At 55.6% G+C, this 17,634-nt stretch overlaps 2 protein-coding genes across 5 annotated transcripts; both read left to right on the top strand.

The window, feature by feature from the left end:
- The first annotated feature begins 5,725 nt into the window (after window positions 1-5,725).
- COMMD4 (COMM domain containing 4) lies at window positions 5,726-9,083 on the top strand. Its single transcript, XM_075536141.1, has 8 exons — window positions 5,726-5,824; window positions 7,277-7,348; window positions 7,508-7,573; window positions 7,734-7,773; window positions 7,917-8,036; window positions 8,180-8,260; window positions 8,519-8,695; window positions 8,803-9,083. The coding sequence occupies exons 1-8, from the start codon at window positions 5,822-5,824 to the stop codon at window positions 8,841-8,843; spliced, it is 600 nt and encodes a 199-aa protein (XP_075392256.1). The 5' UTR covers window positions 5,726-5,821; the 3' UTR covers window positions 8,844-9,083.
- Window positions 9,084-12,076: 2,993 nt separating this feature from the next.
- NEIL1 (nei like DNA glycosylase 1) lies at window positions 12,077-17,547 on the top strand. 4 transcript variants are annotated; one of them, XM_075536140.1, is made up of 10 exons: window positions 12,077-12,349; window positions 13,547-14,003; window positions 15,246-15,365; window positions 15,447-15,510; window positions 15,764-15,863; window positions 16,216-16,343; window positions 16,614-16,641; window positions 16,802-16,863; window positions 16,994-17,132; window positions 17,273-17,547. In XM_075536140.1, the coding sequence occupies exons 2-10, from the start codon at window positions 13,570-13,572 to the stop codon at window positions 17,353-17,355; spliced, it is 1,158 nt and encodes a 385-aa protein (XP_075392255.1). In that variant the 5' UTR covers window positions 12,077-12,349; window positions 13,547-13,569; the 3' UTR covers window positions 17,356-17,547. The 4 variants fall into 4 exon arrangements, with proteins under 4 accessions (XP_075392255.1, XP_075392252.1, XP_075392254.1 ...); XM_075536137.1 differs by lacking the exon at window positions 16,802-16,863; XM_075536139.1 differs by lacking the exon at window positions 16,802-16,863 and having other exon boundaries at window positions 12,077-12,365.
- The last annotated feature ends 87 nt before the right edge of the window (window positions 17,548-17,634 follow it).

Here is a 17,634-nt window from a genome sequence, read left to right as displayed (position 1 = left end):
TTTGTCATATATTACACTGTAAGATGTCTCCCCCTGCCCTCTTCTCTGCTGTCCCCCCTCCCCCAGGGAGGAGGCTATATGTAGATTCCTGTAATCTAAACTGTCTTCTTTTTTAATACATCATTTAATAAATCATTAATGAGGGCCCAGAAACTCATTCCCTTGAGGTGTTTGGATATGTCAAAGATGTTTCCATAACACTGCCCCCTGTTTGTTCTACTATACACAGGGATATATTCACAGGACATACAGACATGTATGTAGAAATAGAATTTGCAATAATTACATGTGCCTACCCATTAGATATGTTTTCATTTAGCACACTAACAGTTTGGCCACCTACATTCTTTAAAAAAAAATCATTGTATTGGGGGCTCTTAAAGCTCTTACTTTCCATACAGCAATTGTATCAAGCATGTGTGTCCATATGTTGCCATCCTCATTTCCTAAACACTTTCTTTCTACTTGAGTCCTTGGGATCAGCTCCTCTTTTTGCCCCTCCCTCCTTCCACCTACATTCTTGAAGGTCACCTACAACTATTGCCTCTCAAAAAAATGGGTGAAGGGGGAGGAGTGGGGAAGGAGGGGGAAAATGAGCAGCCGATATTAAGGTCTCAAGTGGAAGGCAAATGTTTTGAGAATGATGTCAACAAAGGTACACGTGTGCTTGACACAATGGATGTACGTATGGATAGTGATAAGAATTGTACAAGCCCCCAATATAATTATTTCTTTAAAAGCGGGTGAAGGGAAATGTTGGACAGTGTAAGATATGATAAAATATTAATAATCTATAAATTATCAAGGGTTTATGAGGGAGGGGGAGTGTGGAGAGAGGGGGAAATGAGGAGCTGATACTAAGGGCTCAAACAGAAAGCATATGTTTTGAGAATGATGATGGCAACAAATGTACAAATGTGCTTGACACATGGATGGATGGATGGTGATAAGAGTTGTACAAGCCCCCAATAAAATGATTAAAAAACAAACCAATAAAATTAACCTCAAGAAACAATTCTAATTATTTAATTATTTATTAATTAAATATCAATAATCAATAATAATATTTAATAATTAATTATTTAATTATTAATATAAATTAAAGTAGAAAAAAGTTTTACAGTCTCAGAAACCTATGTAAGGTAGCCATGAATTGGAATTTACTTGATGGAATTGGGTTTGTTTGTTCGTCCTAATAGTATTATTTCTTGGCTACCTTCAATATTACAGAGTGGACTAATACTCTTCATCATCATAACTGCTGAAGGGTTTAATAATATGTATTGTGGAAAGTTTATATAGTACCTTTAACAAGACTACTGTGGTGGTTAGACAATTTGATGTTAACTTGAAGTTGTATAAAAGTTTGAGGGTGGAATTCACCCTCTGAATCAGGTCACAAGGTCACAGCCTGATGCTGGCTCTAGGGTGTGTGTGTGTGTGTCCTTCTCATAAGGAGGAGCCTTGGAACTTCTCTCTCTCTCTCTCTCTCTCTCTCTCTCTCTCTCTCTCTCTCTCTCTCTCTCTCTCTCCCACCTTGCCTTCCTGCCTGCTGGGACTCTGCTATTGACCCAGAGAGCTGCCAGAGCCCACCGTGTTCCCACTGACCTTGGATCCACACCACTCTGTACTACTGACTTGTGACCTTCCTGCCTTCATCATTGCATGTGGTCGCGTGAGCTTCAATAGGCACTTATGGACTAGTTTTGGACTCCAATTGGGCTGGGCTGGGCTGCCTTCTTGATATATAATTACTTCTTTCTTTATATAAGCTCTTTCTTGCACATATATGAGTGTCGCTGATAGTTAACCCACCTTAACACAACTACCACCACTTTAGCTATGCATAGAGGCATATGTTTTAGAGATATTGAATATACAAAATAAAAATTTTTTTAAAAAGAGGACCTGATACCAAGGGCTCAATAGAAAGTAAATGTCTAGAAAATAATGATGGCAACCTACGTAACATGTGCTTGATATAATGGGTGGATCGATGGTTACAAGAGCTGTAAGAGCCCCCAGTAAAATCATCTTTCAATAGAATTTTTTTAAAAATTAGATTCACTTGACCTTCTGCTTTCTTGTTGTTAGATGCCATTGAGTCACTCCAAACTCATAGTGAGTGGCCCTGTGTGCACAAGAGAGAGCCACTGCCCGGCCCTGCGCCATCCTCGCAGTGGTCCCTCTGCCAGAGCCCCGGGTGGCAGGCACGGTGTCAGTCCATCTCCTTCACTGTTCTTCGACGTACCCATGTGATGTCCTTCCCCAGGGACCGGTCTCTCCTGATCACAGGGCCAAAGTATGTACAATGAAGTCTTGTCATCATTACCTCTAAGGAGCACTCTGGTCATACTTTTAAAAATATAAATAGAAGGATATTGACATGTACATATGTAAATATATATTTTATATTACATATATAAATATATTTATACATTAAATACATACGTACATATGTAATATATTTATATATTGGGATGGGGAAATATATATGTGCATATATTTATAAGTTTAGTATCAAGGTAGCAGAAGGACACTGGGCCTCCACTCAAGTACTCCCTCAATGCAAGAATACTTTGTTCTATTAAACTGGCATTCCATGATGCTCACCTTCCCGACACAACTGCTGAAGACAAAGCAGGTGAATAAGCAAATATGGTGAAGAAAGCATCTGGTTAGGAGGTTATATGTAGATCCTTGAAATCGGTTCCCCCTCTAGTATCAGCTCCCCTTTTTTCCCTCCCTCCCCAACCCTCCTACTCTTGTGACCCCTTGATAAATTATAAATTATTATTATTTTCATATCTTACACCATCTGCCATCTCCCTTCACCCACGTTTCTCTTGTTCGTCCCCCTCAAGGGGGGTATACATCTATCATTGCGATTGGTTCCCCCCTTTCTCCCCTTCTCCCCGCACCTTCCTCCTACCCTCACAGTATCACTACTCCCATAACTGTTTCTGAGAGATTTATCTGTCCTGGATTCTGTGAGTTGAGAGATCTTATCTGTACCAGTGTCCATGCTCTGGTCTAGCCAGATTTGTAAGGTAGAACTGGGCTCATGATAGTGGGGGCGGGGGATGGAAGCATTAAAGAACTAGAGGAATGTTGTATGTTTTGTCAATGCTATACTGCACCCTGGCTGGCTTATCCCTTCCTTGTGACCTTTATGGGAGGGGATGTCCAGTTGTCTACAGATGGGCTTTGGGCCTTCCCTCCAACCCCCCTCATTCGCATCAATATGATTGTTTGTTTGGGGTCATCTGATGCCTGATCCCATCGACACCTCATGATCACACAGGCTGGTGTGCTTCTTCCGTGTAGGCTTTGTTGCTTCCCTGCTAGATGGCCGCTTGTTTATCTTCAAGTTTGTTGCCGGTTGCAATAAGTGTACAAAGATATGCAAAACTGGCTTTTCTCGTGGTGTGGGTGTGGGGACAAGGGATTTGCGTGAGTACAGCCAATAATTCTACATTGCTGCTATTTGCAAGTTCAACCTGCCAAGCAGCCCAAAGGCCAGGAAAGGCTTGACCCGTCTGGCACAGAAGGGTATGACACTCAGTCATGGTGGTGGTGCCATCGTTGCCTGCTCCGATTGTTTGGAAAGGAAGAGGGATGAAACAAGCGCTGGGGACAGTAGGCATTCTAGAAGAGGGGCGGACTAGCCAGTGGAGGAGAGGACACTGGCAGGGTCCATTAGCTGCCCTCAATACTCTTCCCCATTCCTTATGACTAATCGTGTCCTTGATTGTCACCGGGGCATGTAATTGTCCGGGATACAGACTTTATGTCCCAGCCTCCTTTCCAGGGGGTTGTGCCCACGTTAGTGTAAGTCTCTTTCCAGTTAGTGTAAGTCTCAGCAGGGAGTTAGGTAACATGTCTCCCAAAAGGACGGTCGTTCCCCTCGCTTTGCGCCTTTCTGCTGAGTGGGACGTGCAGCTCAAGTAGCTCTCTGAAGCCAGGAGTTGGAGGCCCTGGCCTTCCCACCTTTAGAGGGAAATTCTGAAGGTTAATTTACACCGTTCCTCAGGGACTCCCATACCACACAGAGCACCCACAGTCATAACAGGCCAAGAGACACCTCCAGGTCAACCCCACCTTAGTGGGCTCTCTCTTCTCCCACTCTGGTCGCCCAGGAGTGCTGTGAGCACCCACCAAATCAGTTCCGCTTAGGGACCCAATCTATGTGCAAACAGCAGAAGGAGACTCGGCCCAATCCTGTGCTGTTCTCACAATGGTTCTTATGCCCGAGCCCCTTGATGCAGCCACTGTGCCCACCCGTCTCTCCCGACAATGTGCCCACCGTCCACGAGACCAAATCTCGCCATCCTTGCCTCTCAGGCACATTCTGGCTCTCCTTCCTCGTGGGATCCCCTCTTTCAAAAACTAGTCGAGTTCATCATTTGTGATACAGGCTTTGCTTTGGGGGGAATGGAAACTAACACAGTAGAGATGTGTCCCTTCGAGAGGAGCCCCTTTATGAGATTCTGGAACTTTCGGGCCCGATGACAGGAAGAACCCTTTGCTAGTAGTAAGTGAGATAATAAGAAACCCTGATCTGTGGTAGCATCGCACACTAAGATGTGCCACGGGAGGAAGGTGAGACACTGAGTGGCTCTTGAGCAGAGGCAGGACCTCTGTGGCATAGTGGGTTACATGTTGGGCTCCCAACCACAAGTTCCCCAGTTCAAAACCACAGCTGCTCCTTGTAGGACACATGAGCTTGCCTGCTGCCATAAAGATTTACGGCCTTGGAAACCCACAGAGGCAGATCCGCTGTGCCCTTACTGAAAAGGTACCATGAACCAGAATCAACGCAATGACTTTGAGTGAAGCCATCCCTCCACCTGTCTCCCCCACCCTCCGTCAATCCCAACTCAAAGTGACCCTGTAAGACAGAGACATCCTGGACATTTCCAAGTCTTTACTGGAGTAGAAAGTCTCATCTTTTCCCCCCGCTGGCTGGCAGCGGTTTCAAACTGGGGGCCTTGTAGTTGGCCCAAGGTGTATCCTGTCACTCCCATTGCCTGGAAGCTGACTCACAACAAACCTACAGACGCTAGGACTGCCCATCTTTCTCCCTCAGAGCTGGCTGCTGATTTCGAAATGCTGCCCTTTCGGATGGCAGCCCAATACAGAACCACTATGCCACCTGGGCTCCCACACGCCAGTGGGACCCCTTAAATACACCGTGGCTGAGGGCAAAACGACTCTCTTGGCTGGTCAATGCCAGCAAGAATTCAGGGAAAGCTGGATCAATGTGGAGACTTCAGCAATGAATTTAAGACTCTCACTGCAACCCTTTGTCCTTCGCAGACCCAGTCCGCATAAATTAAGCTCTAATGCCCAGAGGGTATGGTGATGTGTTTCTTTACGGGGGGGGGGGGGGGGTGACCCCTGCCGTGACAATCATAAAGATTTTTATTCCGGTATGTGCCCTTTACCCGAAGGGTATTACAATTGCCGGTGAAGTGTTCTTAAGTGTCTTTTTCTACAGCAGACATATGTTACATGTGGATACATCTGTACACGCGCACGCGTTGCTGAGTGGAGGGAATTAACCTGCAAACCAGCCCCGCCTCCTGTCCCTTAATCGGAGCAAAGTCATCGACTTCCGGTCGCGCTGACGGACCGACGTCTCCCCGGTCGGAGCGCGTCTTTCGAAGGCGGTGACTTCCGGGGTGCGCCCGCAGAGGCCGCGGGGAGCCGCTCGGCCCGCCCCCAGGCCCGCCCCGCCCCGCCCCCGGGTCACGTGACCGCCGGGTCAGCTGACCGAGTGGGCGCGCAGGGAGCTCCTGGCCGCGGACGGCGCGGCGCGATGGTGAGCTGGGGGCGTGGGAGTGGGGGGACGCAGGGCACGGTCCCCCAAAGCCCCACCTTGTCAGCGCCCGGGGAAGGGCGGGAGTGGGATGAGGATGTCCAGGGATCGAGGCGAGGGGTGCAAGGCTTTGGGGGGGCTGGTCATGCGGGAGGGCCGGGGGACCTTGTAGAGCGAAGCTCTGGCCAAACCCACCCACCCCGGACCCCACCGTGCACCCCAACAAGGCAGGCCGCCCGCTGGGAGTCCTCCGAGCCGCCTTGGCAGAAAGGCCCTCGGGTGGGTGGTAGTGGACACTGTCCTGGGGCTTGCGGGTGCCGCCCAGGCGCCCCCGTGTGACCCCAGGAAGACCTCCCAGGGGGGCAGACCTCGCAGCCATCAGCGGGCCTTGGGGAACCCGTGCTTGGAATCAGGCCTAGTCTTGCCCCTTCGCGCCTTCCAGAGCCAACCAAGCAGCATGGGTGTGCCAGCCGCTCATTCCTTCACTCAGCCTGTTTCTTTAGTGCCCAATGTATGCCATGGACCTCGGTGGTCTGCTTACCGCAAGGCCGGCTGTTCAAACCCACCAGCCACTTCGGGGAAGCAAGTTGAGGCTTTCTGCTCTTGGGAAGATTTATATCCTGGGAATCGAGCCAGGGGAGCAGACACCCGGGAGCCAGTGCTGGAGACTGAGCGAGGGCCAGGGCAATGGAGGGGGAGAGTCACGGGGTGGGGGTGGCATTGACCACTGAGGATGCAGCCGCTGCTGACAGAGCCAGAGTAGAATGTGGTGGGGATTGCACGGCTCTTTCTAGCAGACTTGAGCCGCTGAATTGTGTTGTGCGGGAAGCGTCTGTCAATAAAATGGCTTTTAAAAAACGCCGAAGCTGCCCCCTGAGCATGTGGGTTGAGGAGAGAGGGCAGAGGACAGAGCCTGGCGAAAGTAGGCGTTTTAAGATTTGGTGCAAGGAAGCAAGCAGGTGTGCCGGGCTCTGTGAATAGACTTCAGGGGCCCTCGAACTCAGTGCACATCATAAATCTGCATTCCCACGAACTTCGAACGACACCTTAAGCTCTCTTCCTTGCGTGGCAGTTTCTTTAAAGCCCAGGGGGTTACGCAGCGACTCTGACTTGGCCACCTTTGGAAGCACAGACACTTGGATAGCCCTTTAGTGCCGACTGGCAGGGCCTTGAAATGGTGAGGGCGAGGTTGCCAGCGTGGGCTGAGGGTACAAGTTGGCCAGTGGAGGGGAAGGAGAGGCTCATGGGAGTGGAGGGCTCAACTTGGGGCTGGAGCTGCCACTGTGGGCAGCCATCGGGTGGCCTGAGGTCACCGTCCAGGAACTAAGCGACCAGTGGTCCGGGGGAGCATTCTCTTCCGCAGCTTGGTGAGAGGAGGTAGTATGTGACCGGGGACTGGTGAGGCGTCCTGTGGGCGCCACCCCCAGCCTGACCACCCGCCTCACCCCCTTACAGAGGTTCCGCTTCTGTGGTGATCTGGACTGTCCCGACTGGGTCCTGGCAGAGATCAGCACGCTGGCCAAGATTGTTGAGTGCCCGGGGCTCTGCTGCCTGGGAGGGACGGGGCTCTGCGGGTGGGTGGTGGCAGGGTCCCTTGGGGTTCTCAGCCTGTGTCATCCTGGTCATGTGGCCAGCGCGCTCTGGGCACCCCTGGCCAGTCTGACTGCGTGGGGCCTTCTCTTCTAGTCCTCCGTGAAGCTGCGCCTGCTGTGTGGCCAGGTGCTGAGGGAGCTCCTGGGGCAGGGGATCGACGTGAGTACAGGACCTGCCCAGACTCTGCACCAGGCCCAGGGAGGCGGCGGTCCAGCCTTTTCTTTAGCCCCAGCCAGAGGGTCCAGGCTGGAGAGGGCAGGCAGGAGGGGAGGGCCTGGCTGGGAGGGCCGGGCCCCCTGAGATGCCCCTTTCCCCATAGTATGTGAAGATCCTGAAGCTCACCGCAGACACCAAGTTTGGTGAGTACCCTCTAAACCCACCGGCCTCGGGCTGGCTCCCAGCAGCCGTCCCTGACCGTGTGCCCAGGGAGAGCAGGGGATCGAGTTCCCAGGGCAGCAGCGGCAGCTGGAGCCACGTGACCCTGCCCTCTATGTCTCCTCAGAGTCGGGCGACGTCAAAGCCATGGTGGCCGTGCTGAGTTTCATCCTCTCCAGCGCGGCCAAGCACAACGTGGACAGCGAGTCCTTGTCCAGTGAACTGCAGCAGCTGGGGCTGCCCAAAGGTACGGGGACCTGGCGGGCAGCTGGACAGCCGGCTAGGCTGGGCAGCCCTGAGAAGGGCACCAAGCTGACTGGCCGGGGGCCTGAGAGCTGCCCACCGAGCAGCCCCAGGCTGGGCCTCAGGGGACCTCCGTTCGGCCTTTAGAGCACGCAGCCAGCCTGTGCCGTTGCTACGAGGAAAAGCAGAGCGCCCTGCAGGAGCACCTTCGGGCCTGCAGCCTTCGAGGTGAGTGGAGTGGGGGCCGAGGTCCATTTCAGAAGGTGCGTGCAGCTCTCCCCATGTCAGTCCTCAGGGGGCTGCAGCCCCAGCCCATGACCCACCTGAGCGCCTGTCCTCTGAGCCCCGAGCCCAGGTCGGGGTGGCAGCCCTGATGGTGAGAACGAGAAGCAGGCTCAGAGGGAGCAGAGCTTGGCAAAGGCCACCCAGCCCTGCAGGGCTCAGGGCTGCCCAGGACTCTGAGCGCCACCCCGCTGCGCCTTGCAGTGAACAGGCTGGCAGGCGTGTGCTGGCGGGTGGACTACACACTGAGCTCCAGCCTGCTGCGGTCCGTGGAAGAGCCCGTGGTGCACCTGCAGCTTCACGTGGCATCTGCCCCGGGGGCCGAGGCTCAGCCTGTCACCATGTCCCTATCAGCAGACAAGTTCCAGGTTCTCCTGGCAGGTGAGACTCATCTAGACCCGGAGCACTGAGAGCACCCCCCCCCCCCCCCCGCCCGTCCATCCACCCGGCCACCTGCTCACATGCCTCCCTCTTTCTCATCCCCGCAGAACTGAAGATGGGCCAGACACTGTTGAGTTCCTTGAGCTGAGGAGAAGCTTCCAGGACTACTGGGTCCATGTAGAACCGCTCTGGCCATGTGAAGTGCCCCCCCCCCACTCCTCTGTGGAGAGCGGCCCCAGGCCTAGGCCTCCTGAGCCCCTGGCTTCGGGCCCCCCCCACCAAGAGCTCAGCACTGGGAGCTCACAGCCCTCTCAGCATCGCCTTCCTTCCGCATCAGAGGCGCTCGTGGGCCATTTTCATAAGGCGGAAGAATAAACAGACATGCGAAGGACTGCGTGCGTCTGGCCTTGTGGGTTTCATGATCGTGACCAGGCGACACGTGAGTGTTGGCATCCCGGCTCAGCACTCATTTCTCAGCCACTGGTAAGGCGAACTGAACCCCCAAAAGAATGTGCTTGCCCATGGAGAGGAAGGCTTGGGCCCTAGCTCTGCACTCCCCATGCCGGCCTCAGGCTGGCAGCAAGCACCAGGGGCCCCACGTGCAGAAAGGAGAGCACTTTCCGCCATCTTTACAGAGGAAGGGGCCCGTGCCTGAGCCCACTCCCATGCCCCCCATGGATCAAGCTGGGTGCTGCTGGTTTTCAGAGGAACCCTAGCGACTCCCTGTGACAGGGCAGAACTGCCCCCTGGGGGTTCCTGGTTGTAAGCTGCATGGAGAGAGCTCAGGTGACACAGTGGGGTAATGGTTGGGCTGTGAGCCACAAGGTCAGCAGTTCGAAGCCACCAGCTGTTCTGCAGGAGGAAGAGGAAGCGTCCCAGTCCCATGAAAAGTCACTCAGAAACCAACAGGGGCAGCTCTTCTCTGTGACCGGGTCGCTGGGAGTGGGAATCGCCCGGATGGAAGTGAGTCTGTCTCTGTGTGCATGTCAGGGAGCAGAGGGCTGGGCCTGAGTCCTGCGGAGCAGCTGGGTCACCCGCCAGACACTTGACTCTTGTACCACCAGGGCTCCTCCTTGAGAACTAAGAGTCTTTTTTTTTAAAATAATATTTTACTGTATTTTGGGTGGATGTTTACCCAGTAAAATAAGTTCCTATTCAACATTTCCTATGTAAATGACTCTCACACTGGATCCGGTTTTATCAGTGTCCACGCTCACCCAGAACCACGTGTCAATGTAGCCTTTTTTATTTTTAGTAACATCTTATTGGGGGCTCTTACAAATCTTGTGACAGTCCATCATTCAGTTGTATCAAGCATGCATGTGTATCTGTTGCCATCAACATTTCCAAAACATTTTCTTTCTACTTGAGACCTTGGTCTCAGTTCCTCTCCCCCCCCACCTCCCATCCTCATCAATCCTTAATCAATTTTATATTGTTGTTGTTTTTTTGTGTCTTACACTGTTGTCTTTCTTCATCCACATTTCTGTTACTTTTTCCCCTCTCTTCCCCCGGAGGGTGCTTTATACCCAATCTTGTGATGGGTTCCATATGGTAGCACTTTTGCTTCACCCACCAAGCTATTTATTTTTCAATTATTACTGCTTTCATCATGAAACTTAAGTATTGTTCCAGTTGCATCTTTAAAAAAAATCATTTTATTGGGGCCTCTAACTCATAACATTCCAGCACCAAGTCATTAAAAATGGGCTCCAGGAAAGGCAGCTCTGCTCTATTTAGTGTGGTTCAGACTGCCCAGGAGTGGCCAAGACCAATGGGGCAAAAGCCGATTCCTGGCTCCGAGCAGGGAATGAGCCGGGGACGGCCCGCGCGAGGGCTCTCTCAGACAAGGATGTGTCTTGCCAAAAGGAGCCAGCTTGCTCCGCTGGTCAAAGAGATGGTTTAAGCATCAGAAAAAGAGTGGACCCAACCCCTGACTCATGCAACCAGTGAGTAGATGCACTTTTTGATGAGTGATTTTTATTACTTTATTTTGAAGAGTGATTTTTAATTGAGTCCTGGATAATCTGAGTATTGCGTTAAGAGACTGGGAGACACATAGATCCTTTTAAGAGCCTGGCTCTGACACTGCTCAGAATCGAACCCAGGACTATGCCTCTGTAATGGTCATGAAAGACACATTTCCCATTCCCGCCCCCCCCCCCAAAAAAAAGGTAGGAGGTGGGGTGGTGCCATCTAGATTAAAAATGATTAAAGAGATATCACCCTACAATAGAAACAGCCTTGAACAAACTTTGGAAGAAATTTGGTGACCACGGAGGAAATTTGTAGACAAGGTATTAGGTAGTATTTATTGTTAACTAGGCTTCAGGAGCCCTGGTGATGCAGTGGGCTGCACATTGGGGAGTTACTGCAAGGTCATCAGTACAAAGCTACCAGCCGATCCGTGGCACAAAGGAGGCTTTCTGCCCAGAAAGATGTACAGTTCCGGAAACCCACGGGCCACTCTTGGGTGACCTACGGAGCTCACACCGAGACAGAACTGACTCAATAGCAGGCCTGGTTCTCTTTGGAAGGATGGTAGACCCACTGTGGGTTGGTGGGCAATAGGAATGCCCACTGAACTGTTGATAGCACTTTAGGGATGAAGCGCCAGATCTGGCCAATTTAAAATACTTGGGCCACAGATGGAGATGGGGACAGATCATGTCGATGGGTCAAGCCCACTGCCTTCAGTACCCTGTCACACTCGCCCAAAGCCTCGCAAGCCATCAGACTGGACCTGGACAGCGCCTATCCTCTGTCCTCCGGAAGCCGCCCTGGGCCACACCGCAGCCACCCGGGTCTGGTCTTCGCCTGGGTCCTTCTGACTTCCGAGCCTGCTGCCTGCCTTCTGCCCTCAGTCATCTGGAGTCCGCTCTCCTCGGCCCTGGGCTCGTCTTGCGTGGCTGCATGTCCCACTTGACAGGCAATGATGTTTGGTGGTGCCACTTAGCCGCCCCCCCCCCCCAGGTCCCCAGGGCCCACGCATAGCAACACCTGCGCGCCCAGCTGCAGTTTCCTGCGGGGGGGGGGGTGGGGGACGGGGGTGACGCCCACCAGCCTCGGAGACAGCTGCAGCTCGGGACCCAGACTGACCCTCAGACGTGCCCAAGCCGGGCAGCGGGACGCCAGAACCTTGCTCCGTCTCTCAGCCAGGTGACTGACCCCACGCCTCCGCCGCCCATCTCCCTAGCTGCCTGGCCACTGCGCCCTCAGAACTACATTTCCCAGCAGCCCTGGGCAGGGACCGCAGCTCCCAGCACGCTCTGGGGCGAGGCCCCGCCCCTCGCATTAACCCCTTAGTGGCTGCAGCGCAGGTCGCGGGTGGTATGGTGGGCTCGGGCGGGTGCTGCAGAGTTGGGGGCCGGGAGGGGATTGGGGGAAGAAAGGAGCCAGGATTAACCGCGGCCAGAGTCGCGGCGAGGGAGAGGATGAGGCAGACATAGATCACCCACCTCTCGCAAAACTAGAAATTTAGACGTTCACTTTTTCCGGCAAAACAAACCTTTTTTGGCTGCCAGTCCCCGGGTGGAGCTGCGGTATGGGGGCGGGGCGATGAGGAAATCCATCCCGACCCAGTGACCCGGTGCACCGGACCCAAGCCGCCCTCGACCCCGGGACACTGAGGGTCGAGTCCCCTCCTTCTGCCAGGTGATAGGGGCCACGGGTAGGAAGTGGGCCGAGGCACTAAGGTGGGGGGGTAGGGTTCTGGCGTGGCCCTTGGCTCTGAACTCGGAACCGGCTCCAGCTGGCGCCCTCCCAGTCTCTTGGATTCCAGAGGTGTCCGGAGGCTCCTGCGCCCCCAGTCGTTGGCAGTCCCCGTGCGGCTGGGCGCCAGTTTCTCAGGTCCCTGCCCCGCGAGCAGGGTGGTGGAGCTACATTCACCGTGGGGTCAGCAGACGCAGGCACCGTTCTAGCGCCTGGCGCCCAGGGCATAGTTCACCCTTAGCAGGGAGGCAGGCAGTTCACAGCAAGGCTTTCCTGCTCAGTGGATGCAGCCTCATAAGGGACCCTACAGGACAGGGCAGAACATCCCCCATGAGTTCCTGAGACTGACTCTTTATGGGAGTAGAAAGCCCCTTGGTTCTCCCTCGGAACTGCTGGTGGTTTCGAACCGCTGGCCTTGTAGTTAGCAGCCCAATGCCTAATTGCTACACAACCAGACCCCCTAAGACAAATCCCAGGTGGCTCTAAATCCAAGGTAAGCCTGGGCTCCCCTGTGTGTGCTCCTGGATCTGCAGCGGTTGTTGTGCTTGGGTCATGGTTGACTATCCATTAGTGAAGGACAAATGAGGCCCTGCTCACTGGGTACCCCAATCCCCCCAGGGATTGTACCTTTGAAGAGGCTTTTGGGTTCTCTGACTGTGGGGTGGGAGGCAGCACCCGGTTCATACCTAGCAGCAGAAATTGTGATGTGATGTAGAAATGTAAACTTGTTGACTACAGGTGCATAAGCAAGCACTAGGAAGCCGGTAGGCAATCTGATAGTGGGTGTAGGGGAGAGCTCGGAGGGATGGTCCAGCCTGGAGGGACATGAGGACTAAGGTGGGGAGTAGTGGGGGAGTCAGGCAGTGCCTGGGGGAAGCCTGGGAGGAAACCGCTGGCTGGAGGTGAGCCTGCTAAGACTTGGGTTTGAGTCTAACATCTTCAGAGCGAGTGTTAAGAGGCCTGCTTCCTTCCCAGATGCAGCTCCACTGACAGGGCTTCCTCCACACTTCTGATGGGGGGCCCTGGGGTTGAGGTCAGGCCTATGCTATCTGTCCCCTCTGGCCCTCAGACTTCTACCTCCTGGGATTTGGGGGGGTGGTGGAATATACTGGGTCAGCCTGCTGTCTGCTTCCCCCACAGGGCTCAGCCACCCCTCCTACAGGATGCCCGAGGGCCCCGAGCTGCAGCTGGCCAGCCTCTTTGTGAACAAGACCTGCAAGGGACTGGTGTTTGGCGGGCAGGTGGAGAAGTCTGCTGTCAGCCGAAACGCCGAGGTGCCCTTTGAGAGCAGTGCCTACAGCATCTCGGCCACAGCCCGGGGCAAGGAGCTGCGGCTGACCCTGAGCCCTCTGCCGGGCGCCCAGCCTCCCCAGGAGCCATTGGCCCTGGTCTTCCGCTTCGGCATGTCCGGTTCCTTCCAGATGGCGCCCAGGGACGCGCTGCCGCGCCATGCCCATCTGCGCTTCCACACGGCCCCACCTGGCCCCCCACGTGCCCTCTGCTTTGTGGACATCCGCCGCTTCGGTCACTGGGACCTCGGGGGCGAGTGGCAGCCAGGCCGAGGGCCCTGCGTCATCCAGGAATATGAGCAGTTCAGGTAGGGCCAGCAGCAGGTGTGAGGCACAGTGTTCTGGGCTCCAGGCCGGGGGGAGTCCGGGTCTCCTCTGGGCCTCAATCCTCTCACCCGCAGACCAAGAACATGACCTGGGTCCTGGGGACAGCTAGCCGCTGAACGAACGCATACATACATAACCCCACAAGCAGACAGCTGGCTGTGGGGAGCAAGAGCATGGGCAGGCCCTGGAGACCAGGCCAGCGAGCCTCGTGTCCGAGCTGGGCCTTGGGCCCAGAGCCCCACACTGCTTCTTGAAGGGGCGCTCAGCCATCCGGAGGAAAGGGGGAAGGGGCTCACAACAGCTAAGTGAGGCGGAGCAGGAGGGACAGTTCCCAGAGCAGGGCACCAGGGGACTGGTTAACGGCGTGGTTTCTACATCAGGGTTTGTGGGGGCCCACATTCAGGCTAGGGCCCATGGCTGCGCCTGGGATACGATGCGGTCACATGCATGACAGACTCTGCCGTAGCCACTTCCTCCCACCTAGAGGAGACACGCAGGAGTGTTTCCGGCCAGGTGCTGGGGCACAGCTGTGAGCAGTGGCCTGGTCCCTGCTCTGCAGAGGGGGTGGGGACACAAGCAAACAAACAGGTGGGCGTCAGACCTGTCTAGGCACTCTGGGGGGCATGGTGAAGTGCCAGTCTGGAGGGGGGCGTCGCCAGTTCTCCCTTGCTGGGAGGTTGCACCTTCAGTTGGCCCTTAGAAGACAGTCTCACCTCATGAGGGGCCAGGGTGCCTCTGGGGGCCTCCTAGTCTCCCTGTTCAGCCTCAGGGAAGGTTCCGTCTAGAATTTGGGTTTCCCCGGGGGATCGTGCCAGCTGTCTCTGAAGACCCTCTCAGGGAGGTTCTGGCCCAGATGGAAATGGATGTTTGGGTGCTAAGGCAGGGGGCCCACTGCCCTCTCTGGAATGAGAGTCACCTCAGGCCAACCTTCCAGCGGAACCTTCACCCCCTGGTGAATGAAAACCCCAGATTAGTGTTCCCACAGGGCAGGCAGGCCAACTGAGACTCTAGCTACTGAAACAGCAGTATACCTAGGATGCGGCTGGGACTCAGTTCCCCCTTTCTTATAAGCAGAGCTGACCAGGCGTCCCTGGTCCTCTGCCATCTCTCATCACACTGCCCGCCCGAGTTGCAGCTGGAGTCAGTGGTGTGGCTTGCCTGCTCCTGCTGGCACGAGCACCGGGGAGAACCAGAGGCCAGAGCAGGGGTGGGTGTCCCCTCAGGGAGAACGTGCTACAGAACCTGGAGGACAAGGCCTTTGACCGGCCCATCTGCGAGGCCCTCCTGGACCAGAGGTTCTTCAATGGCATCGGCAACTACCTGCGGGCTGAGATCCTGCACCGGTCAGTGGGGTGGGCCTCGGGCACGGGCGAGGGTGTGCCCACAGCCCCCTGCTCAATGTGGCTCCGTTCCCTACCCTTCAGGCTGAAGATACCCCCCTTTGAGAAGGCCCGCACAGTGATGGAGGCCCTGAAGCAGCGAAGGCCGGTGGGTACAGCGAGGCCTGGACATACATGTGCTGGCCCAGGCGTGTCAGCACGCAGGCCGCCAGGGGAGGGGCCACGTTGGTGCCTCCAGCTTTGCTTTGCCATGACCACCTGTGACCTCAGGCCAGTGGGCGCTTCCTAGAAGCTGGGTGATTGCCCCTTTGGGGAGGGGTGTGTGGTGTGTGTGTGACAAAGTGCCCCTCAGGTTGTGGGTGAGCAGCTCTGCCCACGCTGAGAGCCTGCCCCTGCTTCAGAACCCAGAGCTGACACTGAGCAAGAAGATCAAGGACAAGCTGCAGAACCCGGACCTGCTGGAGTTGTGCCACTCTGTGCCCAAGGAAGTGGTCCAGTTGGGTGAGGCCTGGGCAGGGCAAGGATGGCCAACTGCCTTGGTCTGGGCGTACTGTGTGTGGGCATTGGTTGCCTTGCCTGGGCTCAGTTCCCTGCTGGGAAGCGGGTGGCTATAGTCTCGGTGGTTAAAAGTGGACGGGGTCGCCCCACTTTCCAGGTGCGGGCACCCTCCAAACGGCCCACCTCCAGGATGGGGATATCAGTCTCAAGTCACACAGCTGGGAGAGGGAGAGCCTCTGAGCCTGGCTCTGCCCATCAGCATGTAGCTGAGGCTTGGGCCAGGCTCTCCTGGCTCCCCTTCTTCCCAGGCTGTGAGTCTGCTCCCTGAGCTTCGCCTGGGTCCTCTGTCCCACAGGGGGCAAAGGCTACGGGGCGGAGAGCGGGGAGCAGGACTTTGCCGCCTTTCGAGCCTGGCTGCGATGCTACGGGGTTCCCGGCATGCGCTCCCTGCGGGACCGGCATGGCCGCACCATCTGGTTCCAGGTGGGGCCCCACTGCTCACAGTGGCAGACTGGCCCCAGGGAATCTGATGGGAGAAGGGTGGGGGGTAGAGACCTGGGGGCACAGCAGGGCGGGAGCTGGGGCCTCTCCCTGGAGGGGCTACTGAGAGGTTGAGTTCCCGCTGGTGGAGGGCAGAAGGCCTTGCCCCTTGCAGATGTCACGGGGCTGCCCTGTGAGGGTCCCCAGGGGAGGTGCAGGTCTGCCATCCAGCACTGCCCACAATGACTCCTGAATTCTCCTATTCCATATTAGGGGGACCCCGGACCCCTTGTGCCCAAAGGTAAGCTGCCCTTACGAGTGTACAGAGCTCAGAGTGGGGCACCCGCCAGGACCACCCTTCTCCATGCCTACCTGCATGCAGCCCTGGAGCGGGACGGGCAGAGGGGCTAGAGAAAGGGAGCTGGGGCCTTCCGTCTCTGACCAGCATGGGTGTCCTGCAGGGCGTAAGGCTCGTGCCAAGAAATCCAAGGAAACCCAGCCAGACGCTGAGAACGGAAAGGAGGTGTGCCCCTCGCCGGCCTGCTCCCCTGCACTCTCTCTGGCATGCTTGCTGACAAAGTGGAGGCGGGTGGCCCTTAACCAGTCTCAGAACTCCTTTCTGAGCCACCCGGGGACCTGTTTCCTCTACTCAGGACCCTCCACCTCCAAGCCAGACCCCTTCCAGGGCACGAAGAGCCCAGAGAACCCTTCCCAAGCAGTCTGCACCCCAGGACCTGAAAGCTCCCACAGCCCCCAAGAGGACGAAGAGGGCAGTCCAGCCAGCAGCCTCAGGTGGACTTCCTCAGCACTCACCTCTGGGAGGGAGGCTCCCCCCACCAGCGGGAGAGGATGGGATGGCAGTGGGAGGGGGGGTGTGCCCCAGCAGGGAGGGATGGCCTGAACTGCCCTTCTCATCCACCCACCCCTACCAGGCCCACGCCGCAGAGGCCGCAGTGTGCAGAGGACGAGGCCCAAGCCCGAGTCTGGAGAGCAGCAGGGCACCTCAGCTTCTTAGCAGGACCCCCCTTGCTTTGGCTCTCCCCTCCCTGCTACCTAGCCCTGGATCTGGCTAGGGCCTGTCCGGCTTCTTAGAAACTGGGCACTGCACAATGGTGATGTTTTTAACTCTACCCTCACTCTCCCCATTCTTAAAGCCTCTGTGAAAATGCGGTTTTTAAAGATAAATAAACTTCCAGGAACTTCTTGAGCTGCCTCCCTAGCCCTGACCATGGAGGCCACCTCCTTAACAGAGGGAACCTAACCCTGCTCCCTGGCTGCCCCTCCAATCCTGGAC

Source organism: Tenrec ecaudatus, chromosome 17 (assembly GCF_050624435.1).
Source record: "Tenrec ecaudatus isolate mTenEca1 chromosome 17, mTenEca1.hap1, whole genome shotgun sequence".
NCBI classification, from domain to species: Eukaryota; Metazoa; Chordata; class Mammalia; order Afrosoricida; family Tenrecidae; genus Tenrec; species Tenrec ecaudatus.
Note: the sequence above shows the minus strand (reverse complement) of the source record. Positions and strands in the feature narration are given on the sequence as shown.

Coding starts and splice junctions, on each gene's coding strand:
- COMMD4 (XM_075536141.1), top strand. Junction 7,574..7,733: donor TCCTGGGGCAGGGGATCGAC/GTGAGTACAGGA, acceptor CTTTCCCCATAG/TATGTGAAGATCCTGAAGCT. Junction 7,774..7,916: donor CACCGCAGACACCAAGTTTG/GTGAGTACCCTC, acceptor ATGTCTCCTCAG/AGTCGGGCGACGTCAAAGCC.
- NEIL1 (XM_075536137.1), top strand. CDS start 13,570: ATGCCCGAGGGCCCCGAGCTGCAGCTGGCCAGCCTCTTTGTGAACAAG. Junction 15,511..15,763: donor CCCTGAAGCAGCGAAGGCCG/GTGGGTACAGCG, acceptor CCCCTGCTTCAG/AACCCAGAGCTGACACTGAG. Junction 17,133..17,272: donor AGTCCAGCCAGCAGCCTCAG/GTGGACTTCCTC, acceptor CACCCCTACCAG/GCCCACGCCGCAGAGGCCGC.